Here is a 25,679-nt window from a genome sequence, read left to right as displayed (position 1 = left end):
TCCTGCGTGTGTTGGTACCTACCTCCAGGTGCTCCCTGCACGTCTTGGTCAGCCGGTGAACATCTTCCAACGCTCCTCCGAATATGTTGGCCTGGTAGTAGAAGTCTCCCTGGTCCATGGGTATGTAGGCTGTGGAGACGGCCCTCCGCTCGTAGGGGAACTGGCTCCGGGGGTACATGTAGAACCTGCAAAAACACAAGATAGTTTTGTATTGTTACTTCACCTTTAAATAAAAATTTTAAAAAAAATAACCCTTGAGGTTAGAAACCATCTTTGTGAGGTAGACCTGACAAGAGGTCAACAGGAAGTAGTCAGTATGTAGGTGCACACAATAAAAGAGGGGTCAACAAAATTTTCCTCCATCAGAGTTTTAAATGAGTTAAGTATTACCAGGGGTGGATGCTGGCCCTTTAAGGAATTATTACCAGGGGTGGATGCTGGCTCTAAGTAAGTATTACCAGGGGTGGATGCTGGCCCTTTAAGTAAGTATTACCAGGGGTGGATGCTGGCTCTAAGTAAGTATTACCAGGGGTGGATGCTGGCTCTAATGAAGTATTACCAGGGGTGGATGCTGGCCCTTTAAGTAAGTATTACCAGGGGTGGATGCTGGCCCTTTAAGTAAGTATTATCAGGGGTGGATGCTGGCCCTTTAAGGAAGTATTACCAGGGGTGGATGCTGGCTCTAAGTAAGTATTACCTGGGGGGATGCTGGCTCTAATGAAATATTACCAGGGGTGGATGCTGGCTCTAAGGAAGTATTACCAGGGGTGGATGCTGGCCCTTTAAGTAAGTATTACCAGGGGTGGATGCTGGCCCTTTAAGTAAGTATTATCAGGGGTGGATGCTGGCCGTTTAAGTAAGTATTACCTGGGGGGATGCTGGCTCTAAGTAAGTATTACCTGGGGGTGGATGCTGGCTCTAAGTAATTATTACCAGGGGTGGATGCTGGCTCTAAGTAAGTATTACCTGGGGGGATGCTGACTCTAATGAAGTATTACCAGAGGTGGATGCTGGCTCTAAGGAAGTATTACCAGCGGTGGATGCTGGCTCTAAGGAAGTATTACCAGGGGTGGATGCTGGCCCGTTAAGGAATTATTACCAGGGGTGGATGCTGGCCCGTTAAGGAATTATTACCAGGGGTGGATGCTGGCCCGTTAAGGAATTATTACCAGGGGTGGATGCTGGCCCTTTAAGTAAGTATTACCAGGGGTGGATGCTGGCTCTAAGTAAGTATTACCTGGGGGGATGCTGGCTCTAATGAAATATTACCAGGGGTGGATGCTGGCCGTTTAAGTAAGTATTACCTGGGGGGATGCTGGCTCTAAGTAATTATTACCAGGGGTGGATGCTGGCTCTAAGTAAGTATTACCTGGGGGGATGCTGACTCTAATGAAGTATTACCAGAGGTGGATGCTGGCTCTAAGTAAGTATTACCAGGGGTGGATGCTGGCTCTAAGTAATTATTACCAGGGGTGGATGCTGGCCCGTTAAGGAATTATTACCAGGGGTGGATGCTGGCCCGTTAAGGAATTATTACCAGGGGTGGATGCTGGCCCTTTAAGTAAGTATTACCTGGGGGGATGCTGGCTCTAATGAAGTATTACCAGGGGTGGATGCTGGCTCTAAGGAAGTATTACCAGTGGTGGATGCTGGCTCTTTAAGTAAGTATTACCAGGGGTGGATGCTGGCCCTTTAAGTAAGTATTACCAGCGGTGGATGCTGGCTCTAAGTATTACCAGGGGTGGATGCTGGCTCTAAGTAAGTATTACCAGGGGTGGATGCTGGCTCTAAGGAATTATTACCAGGGGGGATGCTGGCTCTAAGTAAGTATTACCAGGGGTGGATGCTGGCCCTTTAAGGAAGTATTACCAGGAGTGGGTGCTGGCCCTTTAAGGAAGTATTACCAGGGGTGGATGCTGGCCCTTTAAGGAAGTATTACCAGGGGTGGATGCTGGCCCTTTAAGGAAGTATTACCAGGGGTGGATGCTGGCCCTTTAATGAAGTATTACCAGGAGTGGGTGCTGGCCCTTTAAGGAAGTATTACCAGGGGTGGATGCTGGCCCTTTAAGGAAGTATTACCAGGGGTGGATGCTGGCCCTTTAAGGAAGTATTACCAGGGGTGGATGCTGGCCCTTTAAGGAAGTATTACCAGGGGTGGATGCTGGCCCTTTAAGTAAGTATTACCAGGGGTGGATGCTGGCTCTAAGGAAGTATTACCAGGGGTGGATGCTGGCTCTAAGGAAGTATTACCAGGGGTGGATGCTGGCTCTAAGGAAGTATTACCAGAGGTGGATGCTGGCTCTAAGTAAGTATTACCAGGGGTGGATGCTGGCTCTTTAAGCAAGTATTACCAGGGGTGGATGCTGGCTCTAAGTAAGTATTACCATAGGTGGATGCTGGCTCTAAGTAATTATTACCAGGGGTGGATGCTGGCTCTAAGTAAGTATTACCAGTGGTGGATGCTGGCTCTAAGTAAGTATTACCAGGGGTGGATGCTGGCTCTAAGGAAGTATTACCAGGGGTGGATGCTGGCTCTAAGTAATTATTACCAGGGGTGGATGCTGGCTCTAAGTAAGTATTACCAGGGGTGGATGCTGGCTCTAAGTAAGTATTACCAGGGGTGGATGCTGGCTCTAAGGAAGTATTACCAGGGGTGGATGCTGGCTCTAAGTAATTATTACCAGGGGTGGATGCTGGCTCTAAGTAAGTATTACCAGGGGTGGATGCTGGCCCTTTAAGGAAGTATTACCAGGGGTGGATGCTGGCCCTTTAATTAAGGAAGTATTACCAGAGGTGGATGCTGGGTCCTGTGGATGCTGGGTCCTGTGTGGCTCAGTCGGTAGAGCATGGCGCTTGCAACGCCAAGCGTCGTGGGTTCGATTCCCGCTGGGGCCACCCATATGTAAAAGTAGTGGCCCCAGCCGACTTGTAAGTCGCTTTGGACAAAAGCGTCTGCTAAATGGGATATATTATTATTATATTATATAAGTATTACCAGGGGTGGATGCTGGCTCTAATGAAGTATTACCAGGGGGGATGCTGGTTCTAATGAAGTATTACCAGAGGTGGATGCTGGCTCTAATGAAGTATTACCAGGGGTGGATGCTGGCTCTTTAAGGAAGTATTACCAGGGGTGGATGCTGGCTCTAAGTAAGTATTACCAGGGGTGGATGCTGGCCCGTTAAGGAAGTATTACCAGGGGTGGATGCTGGCTCTAAGGAAGTATTACCAGGGGTGGATGGCGCCCACCAGTCTCCCCAGAGCTTCGGAACCCACACGGCCGTGGAACCTCATGTCTACGTCCAGGCAGAATATGTAGTTCGCCCCCCAGTGGATGTGATCCTTAATGGCAGTCTGCTCCCAAATACATGGTGGATGTTCAGTAGATATTAAATCAACCAACCAACCAAATAACACTTTGTCCTCAGATGGAAATTTAGTTTGTAGGGCAGGGCTAACAAGATAGAAATACACAAAGTCCATAGTCAACAACATTTCAACTATCTAGTATGCACCACCACAATAGGCATATCATCATAACTTAACCCCAACCCTATCCCCATCTCTAAACTAATTCTAAACCTATCCCTAACGCTAAACCTATCCCTAAACCAAACCTGACCCTATCCCTAAACCAAACCAAACCTGACCCTATCCCTAAACCAAACCTAACCCTATCCCTAAACCAAACCTGACCCTATCCCTAAACCAAACCTAACCCTATCCCTATCCCTAAACCAAACCTGACCCTATCCCTAAACCAAACCTGACCCTATCCCTAAACCAAACCTGACCCTATCCCTAAACCAAACCTGACCCTATCCCTAAACCAAACCTGACCCTATCCCTAAACCAAACCTGACCCTATCCCTAAACCAAACCTGACCCTATCCCTAAACCAAACCTGACCCTATCCCTAAACCAAACCTGACCCTATCTCTAAACCAAACCTAACCCTATCCCTAAACCAAACCTGACCCTATCCCTAAACCAAACCTAACCCTATCCCTAAACCAAACCTGACCCTAACCCTATCCCTAAACCAAACCTGACCCTATCCCTAAACCAAACCTGACCCTATCCCTAAACCAAACCTAACCCTATCCCTAAACCAAACCTGACCCTATCCCTAAACCAAACCTGACCCTATCCCTAAACCAAACCTGACCCTAACCCTATCCCTAAACCAAACCTAACCCTATCCCTATCCCTAAACCAAACCTGACCCTATCCCTATCCCTAAACCAAACCTAACCCTATCTCTAAACCAAACCTGGCCCTATCCCTAAACCAAACCTGACCCTATCCCTATCCCTAAACCAAACCTAACCCTATCCCTAAACCAAACCTAACCTAACCCTATCCCTATCCCTAAACCAAACCTGACCCTATCCCTATCCCTAAACCAAACCTAACCCTATCCCTAAACCAAACCTAACCCTATCCCTAAACCAAACCTAACCCTATCCCTAAACCAAACCTGACCCTATCCCTAAACCAAACCTAACCCTAAACCAAACCTAACCCTATCCCTAAACCAAACCTAACCCTATCCCTAAACCAAACCTGACCCTATCCCTAAACCAAACCTAACCCTAAACCAAACCTAACCCTATCTCTAAACCAAACCTAACCCTATCCCTAAACCAAACCTAACCCTATCCCTAAACCAAACCTAACCCTATCCCTAAACCAAACCTAACCCTATCCCTAAACCAAACCTGACCCTATCCCTAAACCAAACCTAACCCTAACCCTAAACCAAACCTGACCCTATCCCTAAACCAAACCAAACCTGACCCTATCTCTAAACCAAACCTAACCCTATCCCTAAACCAAACCAAACCCTATCTCTAAACCAAACCTGACCCTATCTCTAAACCAAACCTAACCCTAAACCAAACCAAACCCTAAACCAAACCAAACCCTATCTCTAAACCAAACCTGACCCTATCCCTAAACCAAACCAAACCTGACCCTATCTCTAAACCAAACCTAACCCTAAACCAAACCAAACCCTATCTCTAAACCAAACCAAACCCTATCTCTAAACCAAACCTGACCCTATCTCTAAACCAAACCTAACCCTATTTCTAAACCAAACCTGACCCTATCTCTAAACCAAACCTAACCCTATCCCTAAACCAAACCTAACCCTATCCCTAAACCAAACCTGACCCTATCCCTAAACCAAACCTGACCCTATCCCTAAACCAAACCTGACCCTATCCCTAAACCAAACCTGACCCTATCCCTAAACCAAACCTGACCCTATCTCTAAACCAAACCTGACCCTATCCCTAAACCAAACCTGACCCTATCCCTAAACCAAACCTGACCCTATCCCTAAACCAAACCTGACCCTATCCCTAAACCAAACCTAACCCTATCCCTAAACCAAACCTAACCCTATCCCTAAACCAAACCTGACCCTATCTCTAAACCAAACCTAACCCTATCTCTAAACCAAACCTAACCCTATCTCTAAACCAAACCTGACCCTATCTCTAAACCAAACCTAAACCTATCCCTAAACCAAACCAAATCTCTAAACCAAACCTGACCCTATCCCTAAACCAAACCAAACCTGACCCTATCCCTAAACCAAACCTAACCCTATACCAATCCTGACCCTATTCCTAAACCAAACCTAACCCTATCTCTAAACCAAACCTAACCCTATCTCTAAACCAAACCTAACCCTATCCCTAAACCAAACCTAACCCTATCCCTAAACCAAACCAAACCCTATCTCTAAACCAAACCAAACCCTATCCCTAAACCAAACCAAATCCCTAAACCAAACCAAACCCTATCTCTAAACCAAACCAAACCCTATCTCTAAACCAAACCCTATCCCTAAACCAAACCTAACCCTATCCCTAAACCAAACCAGACCCTATCCCTAAACCAAACCTGACCCTATCTCTAAACCAAACCTAACCCTATCCCTAAACCAAACCAGACCCTATCCCTAAACCAAACCTAACCCTATCCCTAAACCAAACCTAACCCTATCCCTAAACCAAACCTAACCCTATCCCTAAACCAAACCTGACCCTATCCCTAAACCAAACCTGACCCTATCCCTAAACCAAACCTGACCCTATCCCTAAACCAAACCTGACCCTATCCCTAAACCAAACCTGACCCTATCCCTAAACCAAACCTGACCCTATCCCTAAACCAAACCAAACCTGACCCTATCCCTAAACCAAACCTAACCCTATCCCTAAACCAAACCTAACCCTATCCCTAAACCAAACCTGACCCTATCCCTAAACCAAACCTAACCCTATCCCTAAACCAAACCTGACCCTATCCCTAAACCAAACCAAACCTGACCCTATCCCTAAACCAAACCTAACCCTATCCCTAAACCAAACCTGACCCTATCCCTAAACCAAACCTGACCCTATCTCTAAACCAAACCTAACCTAACCCTATCTCTAAACCAAACCTAACCCTAACCCTAACCCTAAACCAAACCTGACCCTATCCCTAAACCAAACCAAACCTGACCCTATCTCTAAACCAAACCTAACCCTAAACCAAACCAAACCAAACCCTAAACCAAACCAAACCCTATCTCTAAACCAAACCTGACCCTATCCCTAAACCAAACCAAACCTGACCCTATCTCTAAACCAAACCTAACCCTAAACCAAACCAAACCCTATCTCTAAACCAAACCTGACCCTATCTCTAAACCAAACCAAACCCTATCTCTAAACCAAACCTGACCCTATCTCTAAACCAAACCTAACCCTAAACCAAACCAAACCCTATCCCTAAACCAAACCTAACCCTATTTCTAAACCAAACCTGACCCTATCTCTAAACCAAACCTAACCCTATCCCTAAACCAAACCTAACCCTATCCCTAAACCAAACCTGACCCTATCCCTAAACCAAACCTGACCCTATCCCTAAACCAAACCTAACCCTATCCCTAAACCAAACCTGACCCTATCTCTAAACCAAACCTAACCCTATCTCTAAACCAAACCTAACCCTATCTCTAAACCAAACCTGACCCTATCTCTAAACCAAACCTAAACCTATCCCTAAACCAAACCAAACCCTATCTCTAAACCAAACCTGACCCTATCCTTAAACCAAACCAAACCTGACCCTATCCCTAAACCAAACCTAACCCTATCCCTAAACCAATCCTGACCCTATTCCTAAACCAAACCTAACCCTATCTCTAAACCAAACCTAACCCTATCTCTAAACCAAACCTAACCCTATCCCTAAACCAAACCTAACCCTATCCCTAAACCAAACCAAACCAAACCCCTAAACCAAACCAAACCCTATCTCTAAACCAAACCAAATCTCTAAACCAAACCTAACCCTATCCCTAAACCAAACCCTATCTCTAAACCAAACCAAACCCTATCCCTAAACCAAACCAAATCCCTAAACCAAACCAAACCCTATCTCTAAACCAAACCAAACCCTATCTCTAAACCAAACCAACCCTATCTCTAAACCAAACCAAATCTCTAAACCAAACCTAACCCTATCCCTAAACCAAACCTGACCCTATCCCTAAACCAAACCTGACCCTATCCCTAAACCAAACCTAACCCTATCCCTAAACCAAACCCTATCTCTAAACCAAACCTAACCCTATCTCTAAACCAAACCTAACCCTATCTCTAAACCAAACCTGACCCTATCTCTAAACCAAACCTAAACCTATCCCTAAACCAAACCAAACCCTATCTCTAAACCAAACCTGACCCTATCCCTAAACCAAACCAAACCTGACCCTATCCCTAAACCAAACCTAACCCTATACCAATCCTGACCCTATCCCTAAACCAAACCTAACCCTATCTCTAAACCAAACCTAACCCTATCTCTAAACCAAACCTAACCCTATCCCTAAACCAAACCTAACCCTATCCCTAAACCAAACCAAACCCTATCTCTAAACCAAACCAAACCCTATCCCTAAACCAAACCAAATCCCTAAACCAAACCAAACCCTATCTCTAAACCAAACCAAACCCTATCCCTAAACCAAACCTAACCCTATCCCTAAACCAAACCAGACCCTATCCCTAAACCAAACCAGACCCTATCCCTAAACCAAACCTAACCCTATCCCTAAACCTAAACCAAACCTAACCCTATCCCTAAACCAAACCAGACCCTATCCCTAAACCAAACCTGACCCTATCCCTAAACCAAACCTAACCCTATCCCTAAACCAAACCAGACCCTATCCCTAAACCAAACCTAACCCTATCCCTAAACCAAACCAAAACCCTATCCCTAAACCAAACCAAACCTAACCCTATCCCTAAACCAAACCTGACCCTAAACCAAACCTAAATCCCTAAACCAAACCTGACCCTATCCTAAACCAAAAATCCCAAACCAAACCTGACCCTATCCCTAAACCAAACCAAACCTGACCCTTTCCCTAAACCAAACCTAACCCCCTAAACCAAATCCCTATCCCTAAACCAAACCTAACCCTATCCCTAAACCAAACCTGACCCCTATCCCTAAACCAAACCTAACCCTATCCCTAAACCAAACCAAACCTAAACCCTATCCCTAAACCAAACCAAACCTGACCCTATCCCTAAACCAAACCTAACCCTAAACCAAATCCCTAAACCAATCCTAACCCTATCCCTAAACCAAACCTGACCCTATCCCTAAACCAAACCTGACCCTATCCCTAAACCAAACCTGACCCTATCCCTAAACCAAACCTGACCCTATCTCTAAACCTAAACCTAACCTAACCCTATCTCTAAACCAAACCTAACCCAAACCAAACCCTATCTCTAAACCAAACCAAACCCTATCTCTAAACCAAACCCTATCCCTAAACCAAACCTAACCCTATCCCTAAACCAAACCAGACCCTATCCCTAAACCAAACCTGACCCTATCTCTAAACCAAACCTAACCCTATCCCTAAACCAAACCAGACCCTATCCCTAAACCAAACCTAACCCTATCCCTAAACCAAACCTAACCCTATCCCTAAACCAAACCTAACCCTATCCCTAAACCAAACCTGACCCTATCCCTAAACCAAACCTGACCCTATCCCTAAACCAAACCTGACCCTATCCCTAAACCAAACCTGACCCTATCCCTAAACCAAACCAAACCTGACCCTATCCCTAAACCAAACCAAACCTGACCCTTTCCCTAAACCAAACCTAACCCTATCCCTAAACCAAACCAAACCCTATCTCCCTAAACCAAACCAAACCCTATCTCTAAACCAAAACCTATAACCTCTAAACCAAAAACCCTAAACCAAACCAAACCAAACCCTAAACCAAACCAAACCCTATCTCTAAACCAAACCTGACCCTATCCCTAAACCAAACCAAACCTGACCCTATCTCTAAACCAAACCTAACCCTAAACCAAACCAAACCCTATCTCTAAACCAAACCTGACCCTATCTCTAAACCAAACCAAACCCTATCTCTAAACCAAACCTGACCCTATCTCTAAACCAAACCTAACCCTAAACCAAACCAAACCCTATCCCTAAACCAAACCTAACCCTATTTCTAAACCAAACCTGACCCTATCTCTAAACCAAACCTAACCCTATCCCTAAACCAAACCTAACCCTATCCCTAAACCAAACCTGACCCTATCCCTAAACCAAACCTGACCCTATCCCTAAACCAAACCTAACCCTATCCCTAAACCAAACCTGACCCTATCTCTAAACCAAACCTAACCCTATCTCTAAACCAAACCTAACCCTATCTCTAAACCAAACCTGACCCTATCTCTAAACCAAACCTAAACCTATCCCTAAACCAAACCAAACCCTATCTCTAAACCAAACCTGACCCTATCCTTAAACCAAACCAAACCTGACCCTATCCCTAAACCAAACCTAACCCTATCCCTAAACCAATCCTGACCCTATTCCTAAACCAAACCTAACCCTATCTCTAAACCAAACCTAACCCTATCTCTAAACCAAACCTAACCCTATCCCTAAACCAAACCTAACCCTATCCCTAAACCAAACCAAACCTTATCCCTAAACCAAACCAAACCCTATCTCTAAACCAAACCAAATCTCTAAACCAAACCTAACCCTATCCCTAAACCAAACCCTATCTCTAAACCAAACCAAACCCTATCCCTAAACCAAACCAAATCCCTAAACCAAACCAAACCCTATCTCTAAACCAAACCAAACCCTATCTCTAAACCAAACCAAATCTCTAAACCAAACCTAACCCTATCCCTAAACCAAACCAGACCCTATCCCTAAACCAAACCTGACCCTATCCCTAAACCAAACCTAACCCTATCCCTAAACCAAACCTAACCCTATCCCTAAACCAAACCTGACCCTATTCCTAAACCAAACCTGACCCTATCCCTAAACCAAACCTAACCCTATCCCTAAACCCAACCTGACCCTATCCCTAAACCAAACCAAACCTGACCCTATCCCTAAACCAAACCTGACCCTATCCCTAAACCAAACCAAACCTGACCCTATCCCTAAACCAAACCAAACCTGACCCTATCCCTAAACCAAACCTAACCCTATCCCTAAACCAAACCTAACCCTATCCCTAAACCAAACCTGACCCTACCTCTAAACCAAACCTAACCCTATCCCTAAACCAAACCTAACCCTATCCCTAAACCAAACCTAACCCTATCCCTAAACCAAACCTGACCCTATCCCTAAACCAAACCTGACCCTATCTCTAAACCAAACCTAACCTAACCCTATCTCTAAACCAAACCTAACCCTATCTCTAAACCAAACCTGACCCTATCCCTAAACCAAATCTAACCCTATCTCTAAACCAAACCAAACCAAACCTAACCCTATCTCTAAACTAAACCTAACCCTTTCCGTAACTCTAAACTAAACCTAACCCTAAACCTATGCCTAACCGTTGCCTATTATCAAGAGTGTTACAACTGATAGTCCTGTTGACAGTTTGGCGCATGTGTAGATCATCTATAGTATTTCTATAGCTACTGTACTGACAGAAGCTTGTTAGTAAGCATTTCATTCTACCTTGCCTCATACAGTATGTTGTATCCTGAAAATAAACTTTCATTCAATGTGATAACAATGTAATATATTATTTATAATAACCTGGATGAGCTCCATACGGCGGAGGGATATCTCCTGCCAGCGGTCGAACTTCGGCACCCTCACGATGCTGAGCAGTCTGCCGACACCCAGAGTCACGTTGTTGGGCACGTCGTCGGGCAGGTCGGTGAACACATAGTAATGCACGCCCAGCCCCACCTGGAATCACATTCAACGGGGTGAACTTTACATCGATTTCAATTAAAAGGATTTAAAACTAATTGAACGGGATGGACTTTCTATCGAATTTGAATTAAAAAGATTTAAAACTAATTGAAAGGGATGAACTTTCTATTGAATTTGAATTGAAATAAACTGATTTAAAACAAATTGAATTAAATATGTGGACCAATGAATAAGATCACATGGGCAGGGTGGACCTAGTCCTAGAGTAGTTTTTATAAATAGGGCCCCAGAATGTTCCTTTAATGAGTAATCCCTTTATAAATACGGGCCCAGAATATTCCTTTAATGAGTAATCCCTGGACCTTCTTTAGACTATACCAGTCAATCCATTTGATAGACGGTTCCGGATTCTCACCATGAAGTGCTTCTCAGCTGACTCTAAGAAGTCCCGGAGAAAACGAGTGTATCTGTGAGGACAAATAGAGATAGAAAAACAAGTATGTGAAACGACAAAACCAAAAATCTTCCAAAGATGGGATAGAGGGGAGAAATGAGGAGGTGGATCGATGTGACAGATCCAGATGTGTATTAATTACATGGATCTGGAGGAAAATAACCACATGAAACATTCAGGTATAGCACAAGCAAGTGAAAATGTTTATGTGTAGACAGTTTGACAAGACAATCTGAATTAACACGAGATTGCATTCAATTGGGAATATATGACGCAAAACGATTGATATAAGGCTACAGTGTGAATTCTAAAATGACACCTTATTACCCAACTCCGCCCACCGGCATCCTAATAAGGAAACAAGAACAAAGAGAGAATACAGCAGACAGAGTGGGAGGGTCGTCACACTACAGTGTGAATTCTAAAATGACACCTTATTACCCATTATTGACAACTACTTTTAACCAGGGCCCCTATGGGGTAGAGGACAATAGGGTACAGGAACAAGGTACCAGTGTAGCATCTTGTCATCTGTGAAACTCACTGCGCGACGGAGCAAGACGCCTCAGGAAAAGGAAAGGGGGATTCCTAGTCAGTTGTACAACAGCATTAGACAGGCTGAGATCTTTAAGGTCAGGGCCCTCCGTAAGGCTCACTAAATCATTTTAGACCCAAGCCACCCCCTGTACCTTGGACATTGAATTACTCCCCTCTGGGCGCAGGTATTGGGCGCAGGTATAGGGCACCGCTCAGCAGGAAAAACAGAACGAGACAATCATTTGTGCCAGGTGTGATATCCCTCCTGAATAGCTCGGGGAATGTTCCCATTGACTCCGTCAGGCCTGTCTTTTATTTTTTATTATTTCAGGCTTTATTTCTTATTTCTTACTATTATTAGTTTTATTGGTGCGTAACTGTTATAAAAGTTGTATTGTCAATTTTGTTTTGTATTTAAACGCAACTTTAAATGTGTACATGACACTGCAACAAAATTTCCCCATGGGGACAATAAAGTAAGTGAGTAAGAATGTATTCAACTGAAATGTGTCTTCCGCATTTAACCCAACCCCTCTGAATCAGAGGGTTGCGGGGGGGGGGGGGGGCTCTACTTCTTCGGCACCTGGGAAACAGAAGGTTACCCGCCTTGTAAAGAGAGACAGAATTTTACCTTGTCAGCTCGGGGATTCGATCCAGCAACCTTTCGAGTTACTGGCCCAACGCTTTAACCAGTAGGCTACCTGCCGTAGGGTGGGGCAGAGGTTCTGAGTTCGAGCCTCACTATGAGCCAAATTAGGGGGGAATGATACTCATTAAGCAAGCAGCAAGACATCCTTAACACCAGATGAGACACAAAAATAGTCTCGCCATGATAAGGTTTTGAATAACGCAGACATTTTTGGGCCCAAGGGGCTGCAAAATGTGCATAAACGGCGGCACATGCACACAGGAAGTGGTGTAAACCACTGCCTTTGCAACAGGTTACTACACATGGAGTCTTGTGACTTACCTCCCTACAGCAAACACGGTGGTAGCGATGGTGAGGTTTTGGGACATAAAGGCCTCGTCTATGACCTGGGGGTCAAAAGTCCCTTCCCAGACTATAGGAGCCAGCCACGGGGTTACAGTCAGCACGTCAGTCCTCCTGAAGAAGGACAAAAGAAGAAGGAGAAGGACAAAGGAAGAAGGAAGAATGAGAAAGGAAGGAGAAAGGAAGTAGGAGAAAGGAAGTAGGAGAAAGGAAGTAGGAGAACAGAGAAGGAAGAAGGAGAACAAAGAAGAAGAAAGGTAAGGAGTAGAAAGTAGGAGAAAGGAGATGGAAGAGGAAGTAGAAAGTAGGAGAAAGGAGAGGAAGTAGAAAGTAGTAGAAAGGAGATGGAAGAGGAAGTAGAAAGGAAGAAAGAGAAGGAAGTAGGAGAAAGGAGATGGAAGAACAAGAAAGCAGAAGGATAAAGGGAGAAGAAGGAGGAGAAAGGAAGAAGAGAAAGGAAGAAGGAGGAGAAAGGAAGAAGGAGGAGAAAGGAAGAAGAGAAAGGAAGAAGGAGGAGAAAGGAAGAAGGAGGAGAAAGGAAGAAGGAGGAGAAAGGAAGGAGGAGGAGGAGAAAGGAAGAAGGAGAAAGAAGGAAAAATGAAAAATAACAACTTTGTTTTTTACCAGCCACAGGATCGGCACTTCAGTCCTCCTGAATAATAATAATAATAAATAATAAATAATAATAATAATAATAAATAATTAATAATAATAATAATAATAAATACTAATAATAATAAATAATAATTAATAATAATAATAATCATAATAACGCACATTTTTATTTTCAGAACATAATCAGCTAGATAATCGCCAAGATAATCCAGATAAACAGCCGTTAGTGGTAACACTATGAGACATTTATAGGTATGTACTGCATAGAACGCGTTGACCATAATGGTATAATGGAAAATAGAGTAGAATAAAAGAATAAACCTCTATTGAAATTCTGCTATCTGCATTTTGCTGCCACTTACACCGGTTCCATCAGTTTGGCTTGCTTGTGCTGTAATCTGAAAAACAGTGGGAGCCGCTTAACTTTCAGCGGACACAGACTGATCCTGACATAATCATGTATTTTGTTCAAGGATATAAGACATGCTTGGGTTACCAGTTTGTTTGTGACATCATGTCACTCCTTCATGTTCGGAATCAAAAAGGTTGGTGGCATGGTAGCACAAACTGATCTGGGACCAGGCTACACTTGGTTGATTCATTATTTGAAACATACATGTAGATATCAATAGTAAAAGATCACTTTATTGGTCAATTGCACACAAGGTCCACCAAAATTTGACTTCCACTTTTCAACCCAACCACTCCAAAGGACGGACATGCATAAGCTCGTCGAAAATCTCATTCCAAAATCATGGGCATTAATATGGAGTTGGTTCCCCCTTTGCTGCTATAACAGCCTCCACTCGATGTTGGAACATCGCTGCGGGGACTTCCCTCTATTCAGCCACAAGAGCATTATTGAGGTCGGACACTGATGTTGGGCGATTAAGCCTGGCTCACAGTCGGCATTCCAATTGATCCCAAAGGTGTTCAATGGGGTTGAGGTCAGGGCTCTGTGCAGGCCAGTCAAGTTCTTCCACACCGAACTCGACAAACCATTTCTGTATGGACCTCGCTTTGTGCACGGGGGAATTGTCATGCAGTAACAGGAAAGGGCCTTCCCCAAACTGTTGCCACAAAGTTGGAAGCACAGAATCGTCTAGAATGTCATTGTATGCTGTAGCGTTAAGATTTCCCTTCCCTGGAACTAAGGGACCGGAACCAAGAAAAACAGCCCCAGACCATTATTCCTCCTCCACCAAACTTAAAAGATAGCTGCCACACCAGTGTAGTACGGATACTCGCTCACCTGTGATTCAGCACAACCTGGCGATTCACCTGGCTGACAGATGAGAAGGAAAAGAGTGAGATGTAAACAGAGATCAGAGATAATTATCTTACATTTGATACCTGTCTAAGCACCCGTCTAAGCAGAAATACCTGAGTGGGGTATCCAGTTCATTTGATACCTGTCTAAGCAGAAACACCTGAGTGGGGTATCCAGTTCATTTGATACCTGTCTAAGCAGAAACACCTGAGTGGGGTATCCAGTTAATTTGATACCTGTCTAAGCACCCATCCAAACAGAAACACCTGAGTGGGGTATCCAGTTAATTTGCATTATAGTGGAAATTACAAAATTGTTATAATGCTATTATTGAATAAAATTGTTGTTTTATGCAACAGAATAAAGGGATTGTTAGAACGCTCATCTGTGTTCTACTGAGCATGAGCCTCTGGAAGAATTACGATGTCTTTGAGGATAAAGCAAATCCAGAGCACAAGTTAATGGTTCTGTACTGTAAGGTACCAGGGAGAGATGACGCGGGGCCAGACCTTGGTCTCTACACAAAGATAACTGTTTTTAAAGCAGATAATGTATTCTGTGAAATATAAGTATCTTTCATACTAATCTTAATCTTGTGACCCATTCCATACATCTGTTGTTTGTCATGTAGACTGACGGTGGTGTATCTTGGCTATAAAATACCTTTGGACTTTTGTCTAGGGGCTCTCAACGAATCATCTGAGGGGGATTCATCGAACCAGCCATCATTATCTTAGAGCACTCAATCAATTCACTTTATATGTGTGTGTTGTACTAACCTGCTCCCTTATTAATACGTGAATAAAGATTTAGTTTAAGTATAACTGACTTGTGTGACAAGTTTGTCTCTCCTCATTTGATAGTAAAGAAATTAACCACCACATCATGCATACAGTTTTCATATGTGTGGCCATGGAGAGAATCAAATCCACAATCCTTGGTTTTGCAAGTGCCGTGTTCAACCAACTCAGCCACACAGGTCCACCACTAAGTAGTGTCCCAAATACCATCCTGTCCCTATTTAGTAAATGAGTGTCCCAAATACCACCCTGTCCCTATTTAGTAAAGGAGTGTCCCAAATACCATCCTGTCCCTATTTAGTAAATGAGTGTCCCAAATACCATCCTGTCCCTATTTAGTAAATGAGTGTCCCAAATACCATCCTGTCCCTATTTAGTAAAGGAGTGCAGTACATAAGTAATCGGGTGACAATTCAGGATCACCTTACACGTCATCCAATAATAAAGAACCTGCCAAACAATGGAATTGTGAAACCCAAAACACAGAATTCTGGGAAGAGGCCAGAAAAAAACCCAGTTTATCCTGTTCACTACAGAAATAAGACAAAACCCAGAATCCCGCCAGTTTCCCCTTTAACCCAGTCACACCGTACAGTACAGCTTTCAACCAGCATGAGACAATACAATGTTTTCTTACGTGAGAGACACGGATGCACAGTATGAGAAGACGAGCCTTTGTTGAGAGGAGAATATACAATTATATAAAATCAATAACAACAATAAAGATGATAATATATGACAATAATATAAAGCAACAACAAAAAGATCTGACGTTTAGTCTGCAGCTTCTCAGATGTCCTTACCAGCAGATAGTCATTCCCGCAGCCAGTACTAAAGAAAGGTGGAAATATTCACGTCCTGGGAAACAAAGAACACAAAAAGTCAAAGTCATATTTCTGCAAAATAACAAATACTGTAAACTTAGATTAGTTTATGAAAATGTCATCATATCTGTGTATTTGATGTGTAGACACATAATAGATAACATCAATATCTTTTTAAAAAAATACAAAAAAAAAAGAAAGAGAGACTTTCACCTTTTGCATATTGTTACAAAACTGATTAACTAACCTGCTAATATTGATAATAGTGGTAACAAACATTCACACCCCGAGTATCAATATTAAACAGGCTAGTTAAATCGGCCTCGTAACGATATGCACCTGCTGCATGGGACGGAAATGGGATCAGTTATTCAATTCCAAGTTCCTGTCCCTTCTCAGGTGAGGGGGCTGTTAAGGTAAAGGTGTGATGTCTGTACAAAAACAGGCTATTTTAACGGTCAACCATTTCGATTTTTCATTTTGTAGAACAATTAGACACCTACACATTCATATATCAATCTGATTGATGGATTGTGTTGTGCAGTAAACAGGCTCAGGTGTATAACTGTGGCTCCTTCCACCTTCAAAGAACAGGGAAGAGGGCCAACAATGGAGAATAGTAAGACACATCATAATTTCTATAACTACGCTATATTGTTTGTCCTCGTGTGTCCGTTCATGTTTTTCAGTATAAAGTACTCTGCAGCCACTTAGTGTGGACACCAGGTGAGGTCACACACAGATTCCTGTTGCACCCTCTGGTTGGCCCTGTCGTCGGACGGGGCCACAATGTCTCCTGACCCCTTCTGTCTCAGCCTCCAGTATTTATGCTGCAGTAGTTTATGTGTCGGGGGGCTAGGGTCAGTTTGTTATATCTGGAGTACTTCTCCTGTCCTATCCGGTGTCCTGTGTGAATTTAAGTATGCCCTCTCTAATTCTCTCTTTCTCTCTCTGAGGACCTCAGCCCAAGACCATGCCTCAGGACTACCTGGCCTGATGACTCCTTGCTGTCCCCAGTGTCGTGACGTTGGCCTCTTTGGGTATAGCAACCTCATCCCCCTCTCCCTGCCTCCTTCAACTTCAGCTGTGGTCAGAGGTCGTAAATTCCTGAGAAGACCCTGCCACATAGCCACATAGTAGAGAGGCAGAGTACATTTTCATAGAGAACAAAGCAATTCCTTCCACCTCACAGGTAGAACAAATGTCATGTTCCGGAGAAAGTATAGAAGATCGGTGAAGAATCCAGCTACGAACTGGTCCGTTTGTTACAACTTGGGGAAGCTCATGGGAGACAGTGTGGCCACATTACGCGGTTTATATAATAGCCTCAGATATGAGGTTTACATCTAATTGTTGTATAAGATGAATGAGTGAGTATGATACTGTTTACACAATTTTACAATGTGATTTTGGACTGTTTAATGAAGGAAAACTTAAAAAGGGAATTGGATTTGAACTAAATCAGAGGACCGCCCCTGAGCCCAGTTAGGGTCAGACATCCTGGACCGCCCCTGAGCCCAGTTAGGGTCAGACATCCTGGACCGCCCCTGAGCCCAGTTAGGGTCAGACATCCTGGACCGCCCCTGAGCCCAGTTAGGGTCAGACATCCTGGACCGCCCCTGAGCCCAGTTCGGGTCAGACATCCTGGACCGCCCCTGAGCCCAGTTAGGGTCAGACATCCTGGACCGCCCCTGAGCCCAGTTAGGGTCAGACATCCTGGACCGCCCCTGAGCCCAGTTAGGATCAGACATCCTGGACCGCCCCTGAGCCCAGTTAGGATCAGACATCCTGGACCGCCCCTGAGCCCAGTTAGGGTCAGACATCCTGGACCGCCCCTGAGCCCAGTTAGGGTCAGACATCCTGGACCCCCCTGAGCCCAGTTAGGGTCAGACATCCTGGACCGCCCCTGAGCCCAGTTAGGGTCAGACATCCTGGACCGCCCCTGAGCCCAGTTAGGGTCAGACATCCTGGACCGCCCCTGAGCCCAGTTAGGGTCAGACATCCTGGACCGCCCCTGAGCCCAGTTAGGGTCAGACATCCTGGACCGCCCCTGAGCCCAGTTAGGGTCAGACATCCTGGACCGCCCCTGAGCCCAGTTAGGATCAGACATCCTGGACCGCCCCTGAGCCCAGTTAGGGTCAGACATCCTGGACCGCCCCTGAGCCCAGTTAGGATCAGACATCTTCGACACAGTTTGACACTTAGGAAGTGATAGAGCCATAAACAAAGTCCCCATACAACCATCACTTAGTGCCACAACGCCGCTCATTGGGGAATGAATGTAATTATATATATTTCATGCGTGTGTGTGTTGTTGTTAACATCTGCCTAAGTTACTGCCCAGATCTTACAGTCTGGACGACCAGACGATGGGTCCGGAACGGGGACCCCAAATCCGGACACCCGTGGCCCCGCTTTCAGGGAGCCTACCAAGGTAAACCACCGGGGGGGGGGGTCCCTATCCGGACACCCGTGGCCCATCCTTGTGGCGGCATGCCCCGCTTTCAGGGAGCCTACCAAGGTAAACCACCAGGGGGGGGGGCGCACCAGCGATCACCAACCAGGACATCCCCTGGTCCTTCCTGGGGTACTTTGCAGCTTCCAGGGAACCTACCAAGGTACATCACCAGAAGGGACCGCAATGGCGATCACCAATCGGACATCAGCTGCCATCCTTGTGGTGGACTGCTCCGCTTTCAGAGAAGCCTACCACCAGAGGGGACTGCAATACACAGAGGTCACAGCATGATCAGAGGTGAGAGGTCACGTGATCGGGTCAACAGGAACTATTATTGAAGAGATGCTTTGAAATACAGATAGCGATGTAGGAGTTCCAGAGTTAATGATCCTTGGTAATTTTTGCATTTCACCTCCTGATGGTTATGATGACTGACCGTGTTAGAATTAATAAATACAAGGCTTAATCATGATATCTCTCTTCTACATTTACATTTAAGTCATTTGGCAGACGCTCTTATCCAGAGCGACTTACAAATTGGTGAATTCACCTTATGACATCCAGTGGAACAGCCACTTTACAATAGTGCATCTAAATCATTTAAGGGGGGGGGTGAGAAGGATTACTTTATCCTATCCTAGGTATTCCTTAAAGAGGTGGGGTTTCAGGTGTCTCCGGAAGGTGGTGATTGACTCCGCTGTCCTGGCGTCGTGAGGGAGTTTGTTCCACCATTGGGGGGCCAGAGCAGCGAACAGTTTTGACTGGGCTGAGCGGGAACTGTACTTCCTCAGTGGTAGGGAGGCGAGCAGGCCAGAGGTGGATGAACGCAGTGCCCTTGTTTGGGTGTAGGGCCTGATCAGAGCCTGGAGGTACTGCGGTGCCGTTCCCCTCACAGCTCCGTAGGCAAGCACCATGGTCTTGTAGCGGATGCGAGCTTCAACTGGAAGCCAGTGGAGAGAGCGGAGGAGCGGGGTGACGTGAGAGAACTTGGGAAGGTTGAACACCAGACGGGCTGCGGCGTTCTGGATGAGTTGTAGGGGTTTAATGGCACAGGCAGGGAGCCCAGCCAACAGCGAGTTGCAGTAATCCAGACGGGAGATGACAAGTGCCTGGATTAGGACCTGCGCCGCTTCCTGTGTGAGGCAGGGTCGTACTCTGCGGATGTTGTAGAGTATGAAACTAGCTAGCCAGCTATTGTCGTTCTTTTAACGTAACGTAACGTAATCAACATTGCTAGCTAGCCAGCTAGCCCCCGAATAGCAGCACTGTAGAAATTATTACACTCAACGGAACGACTTGATTAGTGTAGTGTCAACAACGCAGCCACTGCCAGCTAGCCTACAAAGTCAACAACGGCACTTGGCTCTGTCATAACCTCACATGGTCTCTCCTAGCATGAATCTTCTCCATCTGTCTCTCATCTGCAGCTTTGTTTTGATGTGAGAGAGGATGCCACCCCCAGTCCCGTCATCGCCACATCACCCGCTCTTAAGATAACCTTCAGGTCGACAGGGAGCCCAAGGCTGGTTAGGAGACACCACTAGAGACACTATTATGTAACTGTGATGAACTGAGAGAATATTAAGTTTAGTAGCATTGTAATTCATTAATCATATGCTGCCTTCCCTGCTCCTCTGTTCTTACCACTTTCTGTCTATTACACTCTCACTCCTCTCTCTCCACCTCTCTCCCTTTACACTCTCCACCTCTATCTGTCTATTACACTCTCACTGTCTTTTACACTCTCACTCCTCTCTCCCCACCTCTGTCTTTTACACTCTCCCCACCTCTTATCTGTCTTTTACACTCTCACTCCCCACCTCTGTCTTTTACACTCTCACTCCTCTCTCCCCACCTCTTATCTGTCTTTTACACTCTCACTCCTCTCTCCTCACCTCTATCTGTCTTTTACACTCACTCCTCTCCTCTATCTGTCTTTTACACTCTCACTCCTCTCCTCTTCCTCTCTCCCCACCTCTATCTGTCTTTTACACTCTCACTCTTCTCTCCCCACCTCTCTCCCTTTTACACTCTCCCACCTCTCCCCACCTCTTTCTTCCTGTTTTTATCATGCACACCATATGTGCAATGAAGTACATATTTAACTTGTATTGATAATATTACAATTATAATATGTATAATGCATGTATTATCTATTTATAAACACTTGGATAATGAACTTCTTTCAATAAAGCGTTTCACATTCTCCACTGGTTGAAATTAAGTCTCTCATTTGATGAAGTACTAATCCGGTCCTGTCTATCAGATCAGATGAAGGAAATTAGATATTGATGAGTATTTACATGTATCTCACACCTCTCTCCCCACTTCCTCTTTCTTCCTGTTATGTAACTGTGATGAACTGAGAGAATATTAAGTTTAGTAGCATTGTAATTCATTAATCATATGCTGCCTTCCCTGCTCCTCTGTTCTTACCTCTTTCCCTTTCACACTCTCACACCTCTCTCCCCACTTCCTCTTTCTTCCTGTTTTTATAATGCACACCAGATGTGCAATGAAGTACAAAACTTTTAATCATAATGCATTTATTATAATTGTAATATATAATGTATTTATAACACTTGAACTTTTTTCAAATAATTTCACATTCTCTACTGGTTGAAATAAAATCTCTGATTTGATGAAATACTTACACCTATCCTGTGTCCTCAGATCAGTGCAGATGAAGGAAATTAGATGATTGAGATGAACTGTTTATTCAAGTATTTACATGATACATAGAAAGTATAGGGTACCTTTCTTTTTAAATTCTGTTTATATATATATATATATATATGTGTGTGAATTACAAATCCGTCTTTAACTAGTTAAATCATGTGTCTAGTCTATTGCACAGTTACAATGTGTAACCATAGATGGACCAGGATTGGTCAACACTGTTGAAGTGGATAATTGTAATACATACATGCAGACAGAGCATCGTTCAAAGACTATATGACTTCCATCCTTAGCACAATAAAGTTACATTATATTCTACTCCATCCATTGGCTTCATTAATGCCATTCAGACGGTTTTGAAGTGGATACAGTCAGCTATGAAAGCTGAGGTTCATAACTAATAACTAACTAACTAACTAGAACTAACTAAGTTCTGAACTAATATTGATACCAAACCAACATTTGGGTCAGCTAGATAGCTAGCTACACATCCATAGGCATATGGGTATTTGTGTTCTCCACTGCACAATAATCAACCAAATTGATGTCATAGAGTTACATTAGAAGTGCCCATCCAAGAAGGCTCAAGGTCATTGGCAAAAATAATGACGTCGCATCACGTTATATCTACAGTATCTTTGATTGGACTGATTTGATGGGACGATGTCAATATCAGAGCTAGACAAGCAGTCATCGTCATGAATAAATTAAACAATCTACTGACAAATCCTTTTCAACCCTTATGAAGAGAAACTATAGATAAAAACGCATCGGTGCTCATCGGCCATTGGGCATAAACATTACACAACAAGTTGAAAATCGCAAATTCAACAAGGTTTGTAAAGGAATCAGTGACAAACTGCAAGCATTTCGAAGCCTTCTATTCAAAGCAATCGCCTTCTATTCAGTGGAGAGGGTGTGTGGTCCAAGTCTGGGTTTAAGGGTCTCTCTTCCCCATTTTAAAAGGATAAACATTCACACGCAACACCATGGGCCAGAAAAGGATGAACACATTGGCTGTCCAGCGTGACCTCTGCAGAGTTCAAAACAACTGGAAAAGCTATACTTCTGTGAGATCAAAACTGGACATTCAGAAGAAGAAAAAAATACTAGCTCGGACTGGGAATCTACATTTTGAACGGTCATTCAACTCAGAATTCCAAGTCAGGAACTCAGGCCTCTTTCTAGGGCTACGACCTGAAGATCTCTGATGTCATCATGATTCGACCTTGTCCCCCCCCCCCGAGATCCCAGTTGTCTTGAAAGCACCATAAGTCCAGAGAATGCCAGACTTTGATGACAACATATTCCCAAGAAGGTCCGCCGCGCCACCTTCCTGTTCAAGTGAGAACAGCACAACAAGGTGAGTCAAAAAATGTATTCTATGCTGCTGCATAAATGGTGTAATATGCCAGGGAGATGTGTATACTGGAGCTAAGAAATGAATACGAAGTGTATGTTGAGTAGTAAGCTGTTAGTAGCCCATGGAACGCTTTCGACACCTTGTAGAGTTCCTAATGTTTGGTGTACTGTGTGGAAGCCTCGCTGTGTCCAACCTCTGAAAAAAAGGTTTCACTTTTTGAATTTTGATCTCTGTACCATACATAGAGTGAATGTTGCCCAGGCAACGTTTTCTGAGCCAGGAAAAAAACTACAACACAAAAACACACAAAAAAGGAAACAAATATGCAGTTAGTCATTAGTTAGTTAGTTAGTTAGTTAATTAGTTAGGTCATTCCAGGTTCAATGTTTGACGTGAGTTAACGGAAGTTAACCTGCATAGTAACCTATTTATTTAAAAACAGACGACCAGAAACTATGCAAAATTAAATGAACGACTGTAGCAACATGACCAAAAAGAACAACTTGATTTTAGAGTCCTATATCTTTTGGTGGAAGAATGACCTTTTATGAATTTAATTATCAAAATACAATTTTAATTAAAATATATAATTCATTGTTATTTTTAATATGTTGGTAACAGTTTAATAATTTAATTTAAAAGCACAACTCCACAATCGCATCCGGCCAAACAAGCAATATAATATAAACCCTGTGACTGTGTTCATGATACAGAAAGGCCAATTTTGTCATATTTCTTAAATAAATACAATTATTTAGAGTTGAAGTCTGAAGTTTACATCCACTGAGGTTGGAGTCATTAAAACTAGTTTACATCCACTGAGGTTGGAGTCATTAAAACTAGTTTACATCCACTGAGGTTGGAGTCATTAAAACTAGTTTACATCCACTGAGGTTGGAGTCATTAAAACTAGTTTACATCCACTGAGGTTGGAGTCATTAAAACTAGTTTACATCCACTGAGGTTGGAGTCATTAAAACTTGTTTCTCAACCACTCCACACATTTCTTGTTAACAAACTATAGTTGTGGCAAGTCGGTTAGGACATCTACTTTGTGCAGGACACATGTCACCATCTGTTTACAGACAGATTATTTCACTGTATCACAATTCCAGTGGGTCAGAAGTTTACATACACTAAAGTTGACTGTGCCTTCAAAGAAAAAGCCATATCTCAGACTGGCCAAGAAAGAAAAGATTAAGACGGGCCAAAGAACACAGACACTGGACAGAGATATGGCTTTTTCAATCCAACTCTGCCTAGAAGACCAACATCCCAGAGTCACCTCTTCAATTTCAGGGTTGTTTTAACATGCTTTTCTTTCAAAAAACAAGGACATTTCTAAGTGACCACAAAACTTTTGAACGGTAGTGAATAAATTTTCACAGCGTTACCATGGAGTCTGATTAATAATAATGGAGGTCCACAGCTCTGAAGCACCTTATGCTTACAGGTTAGCGCCTTTCTCGAATATTACTGCACTGCCAAAATACTTTTTTCACACTGCTTTAATTGACATGAAATTGGACCGACCCGCGGCACTATAGTTGCTACATTTGTTTTCCAAACGGTCACTACCTTAGCAACCATCTGCAGTACGTTTCCGTTTCCTGTAACATAATATTTTTTGTTGTTCCAGTGGTGGTGGTTTTTTTCTATGAAGTTGGGGTTTTTAATATGACCAAGAAGCAAGAAAACAACAAAACATCTACCACTTTCACATTGAAGGAGGATTATTATCAAAAATGTGTGTCCGATCTGCCATTCAAACAAACTCTTACTAAAGATAGGAAAATGTCGAGAGACATTCAGAACTGTTCACAAGAATTATGGAAGTGTCTTTCCAGCTAAAAGTAAAAAGAGTTGAAGTCTCAACTAGCTGCCTAACAATTGTACCTTTACAAGGCTCAGCTCAAAATCATTCCGGGGGATTTCATTTTACCTTTATTTAACTAGACAAGTCAGTTAAGAACAAATTCTTATTTTCAATGACAGCCTAGGAACAGTGGGTTAACTGCCTGTTCAGGGGCACAACGACAGATTTGTACCTTGTCAGCTCGGGGATTTTAACTTGCAACCTTCCCGGTTACTAGTCCAACGCTCTAACCACTAGGCTACCTGCCGCCCATACACTCTAACCACTAGGCTACCTGCCACCCCTACACTCTAACCACTAGGCTACCTGCCACCCCTACACTCTAACCACTAGGCTACCTGCCACTCCTACACTCTAACCACTAGGCTACCTGCCACCCCTACACTCTAACCACTAGACTACCTACCGCCCCTACACTCTAACCACTAGGCTACCTGCCTCCCCTACACTCTAACCACTAGGCTACCTGCCACCCCTACACTCTAACCACTAGGCTACCTGCCTCCCCTACACTCTAACCACTAGGCTACCTGCCACCCCTACACTCTAACCACT

At 43.9% G+C, this 25,679-nt stretch overlaps 1 protein-coding gene across 2 annotated transcripts in view; it reads right to left on the bottom strand.

Annotated features, from left to right (window-relative positions):
* LOC135551074 (globoside alpha-1,3-N-acetylgalactosaminyltransferase 1-like) overlaps nucleotides 1-25,679 on the bottom strand; it is a 39,089-nt gene that overhangs the window by 5,260 nt on the left and 8,150 nt on the right. For both annotated transcript variants that reach the window (XM_064982466.1, XM_064982467.1), the window contains exons 2-10: nucleotides 16,728-16,782; nucleotides 16,562-16,597; nucleotides 15,107-15,139; nucleotides 14,217-14,252; nucleotides 13,219-13,353; nucleotides 11,673-11,724; nucleotides 11,135-11,290; nucleotides 3,230-3,354; nucleotides 23-185 (exon numbers count right to left, since the gene is read on the bottom strand). In XM_064982466.1, the coding sequence (XP_064838538.1) occupies nucleotides 23-185; nucleotides 3,230-3,354; nucleotides 11,135-11,290; nucleotides 11,673-11,724; nucleotides 13,219-13,353; nucleotides 14,217-14,252; nucleotides 15,107-15,139; nucleotides 16,562-16,597; nucleotides 16,728-16,782 (791 nt within the window). The remainder of the gene's footprint in view (nucleotides 1-22; nucleotides 186-3,229; nucleotides 3,355-11,134; nucleotides 11,291-11,672; nucleotides 11,725-13,218; nucleotides 13,354-14,216; nucleotides 14,253-15,106; nucleotides 15,140-16,561; nucleotides 16,598-16,727; nucleotides 16,783-25,679) is intronic.

This window comes from Oncorhynchus masou, chromosome 12 (genome assembly GCF_036934945.1).
Source record: "Oncorhynchus masou masou isolate Uvic2021 chromosome 12, UVic_Omas_1.1, whole genome shotgun sequence".
Classification (NCBI taxonomy): Eukaryota; Metazoa; Chordata; class Actinopteri; order Salmoniformes; family Salmonidae; genus Oncorhynchus; species Oncorhynchus masou.
This window is presented reverse-complemented; position numbering and strand designations above follow the sequence as displayed.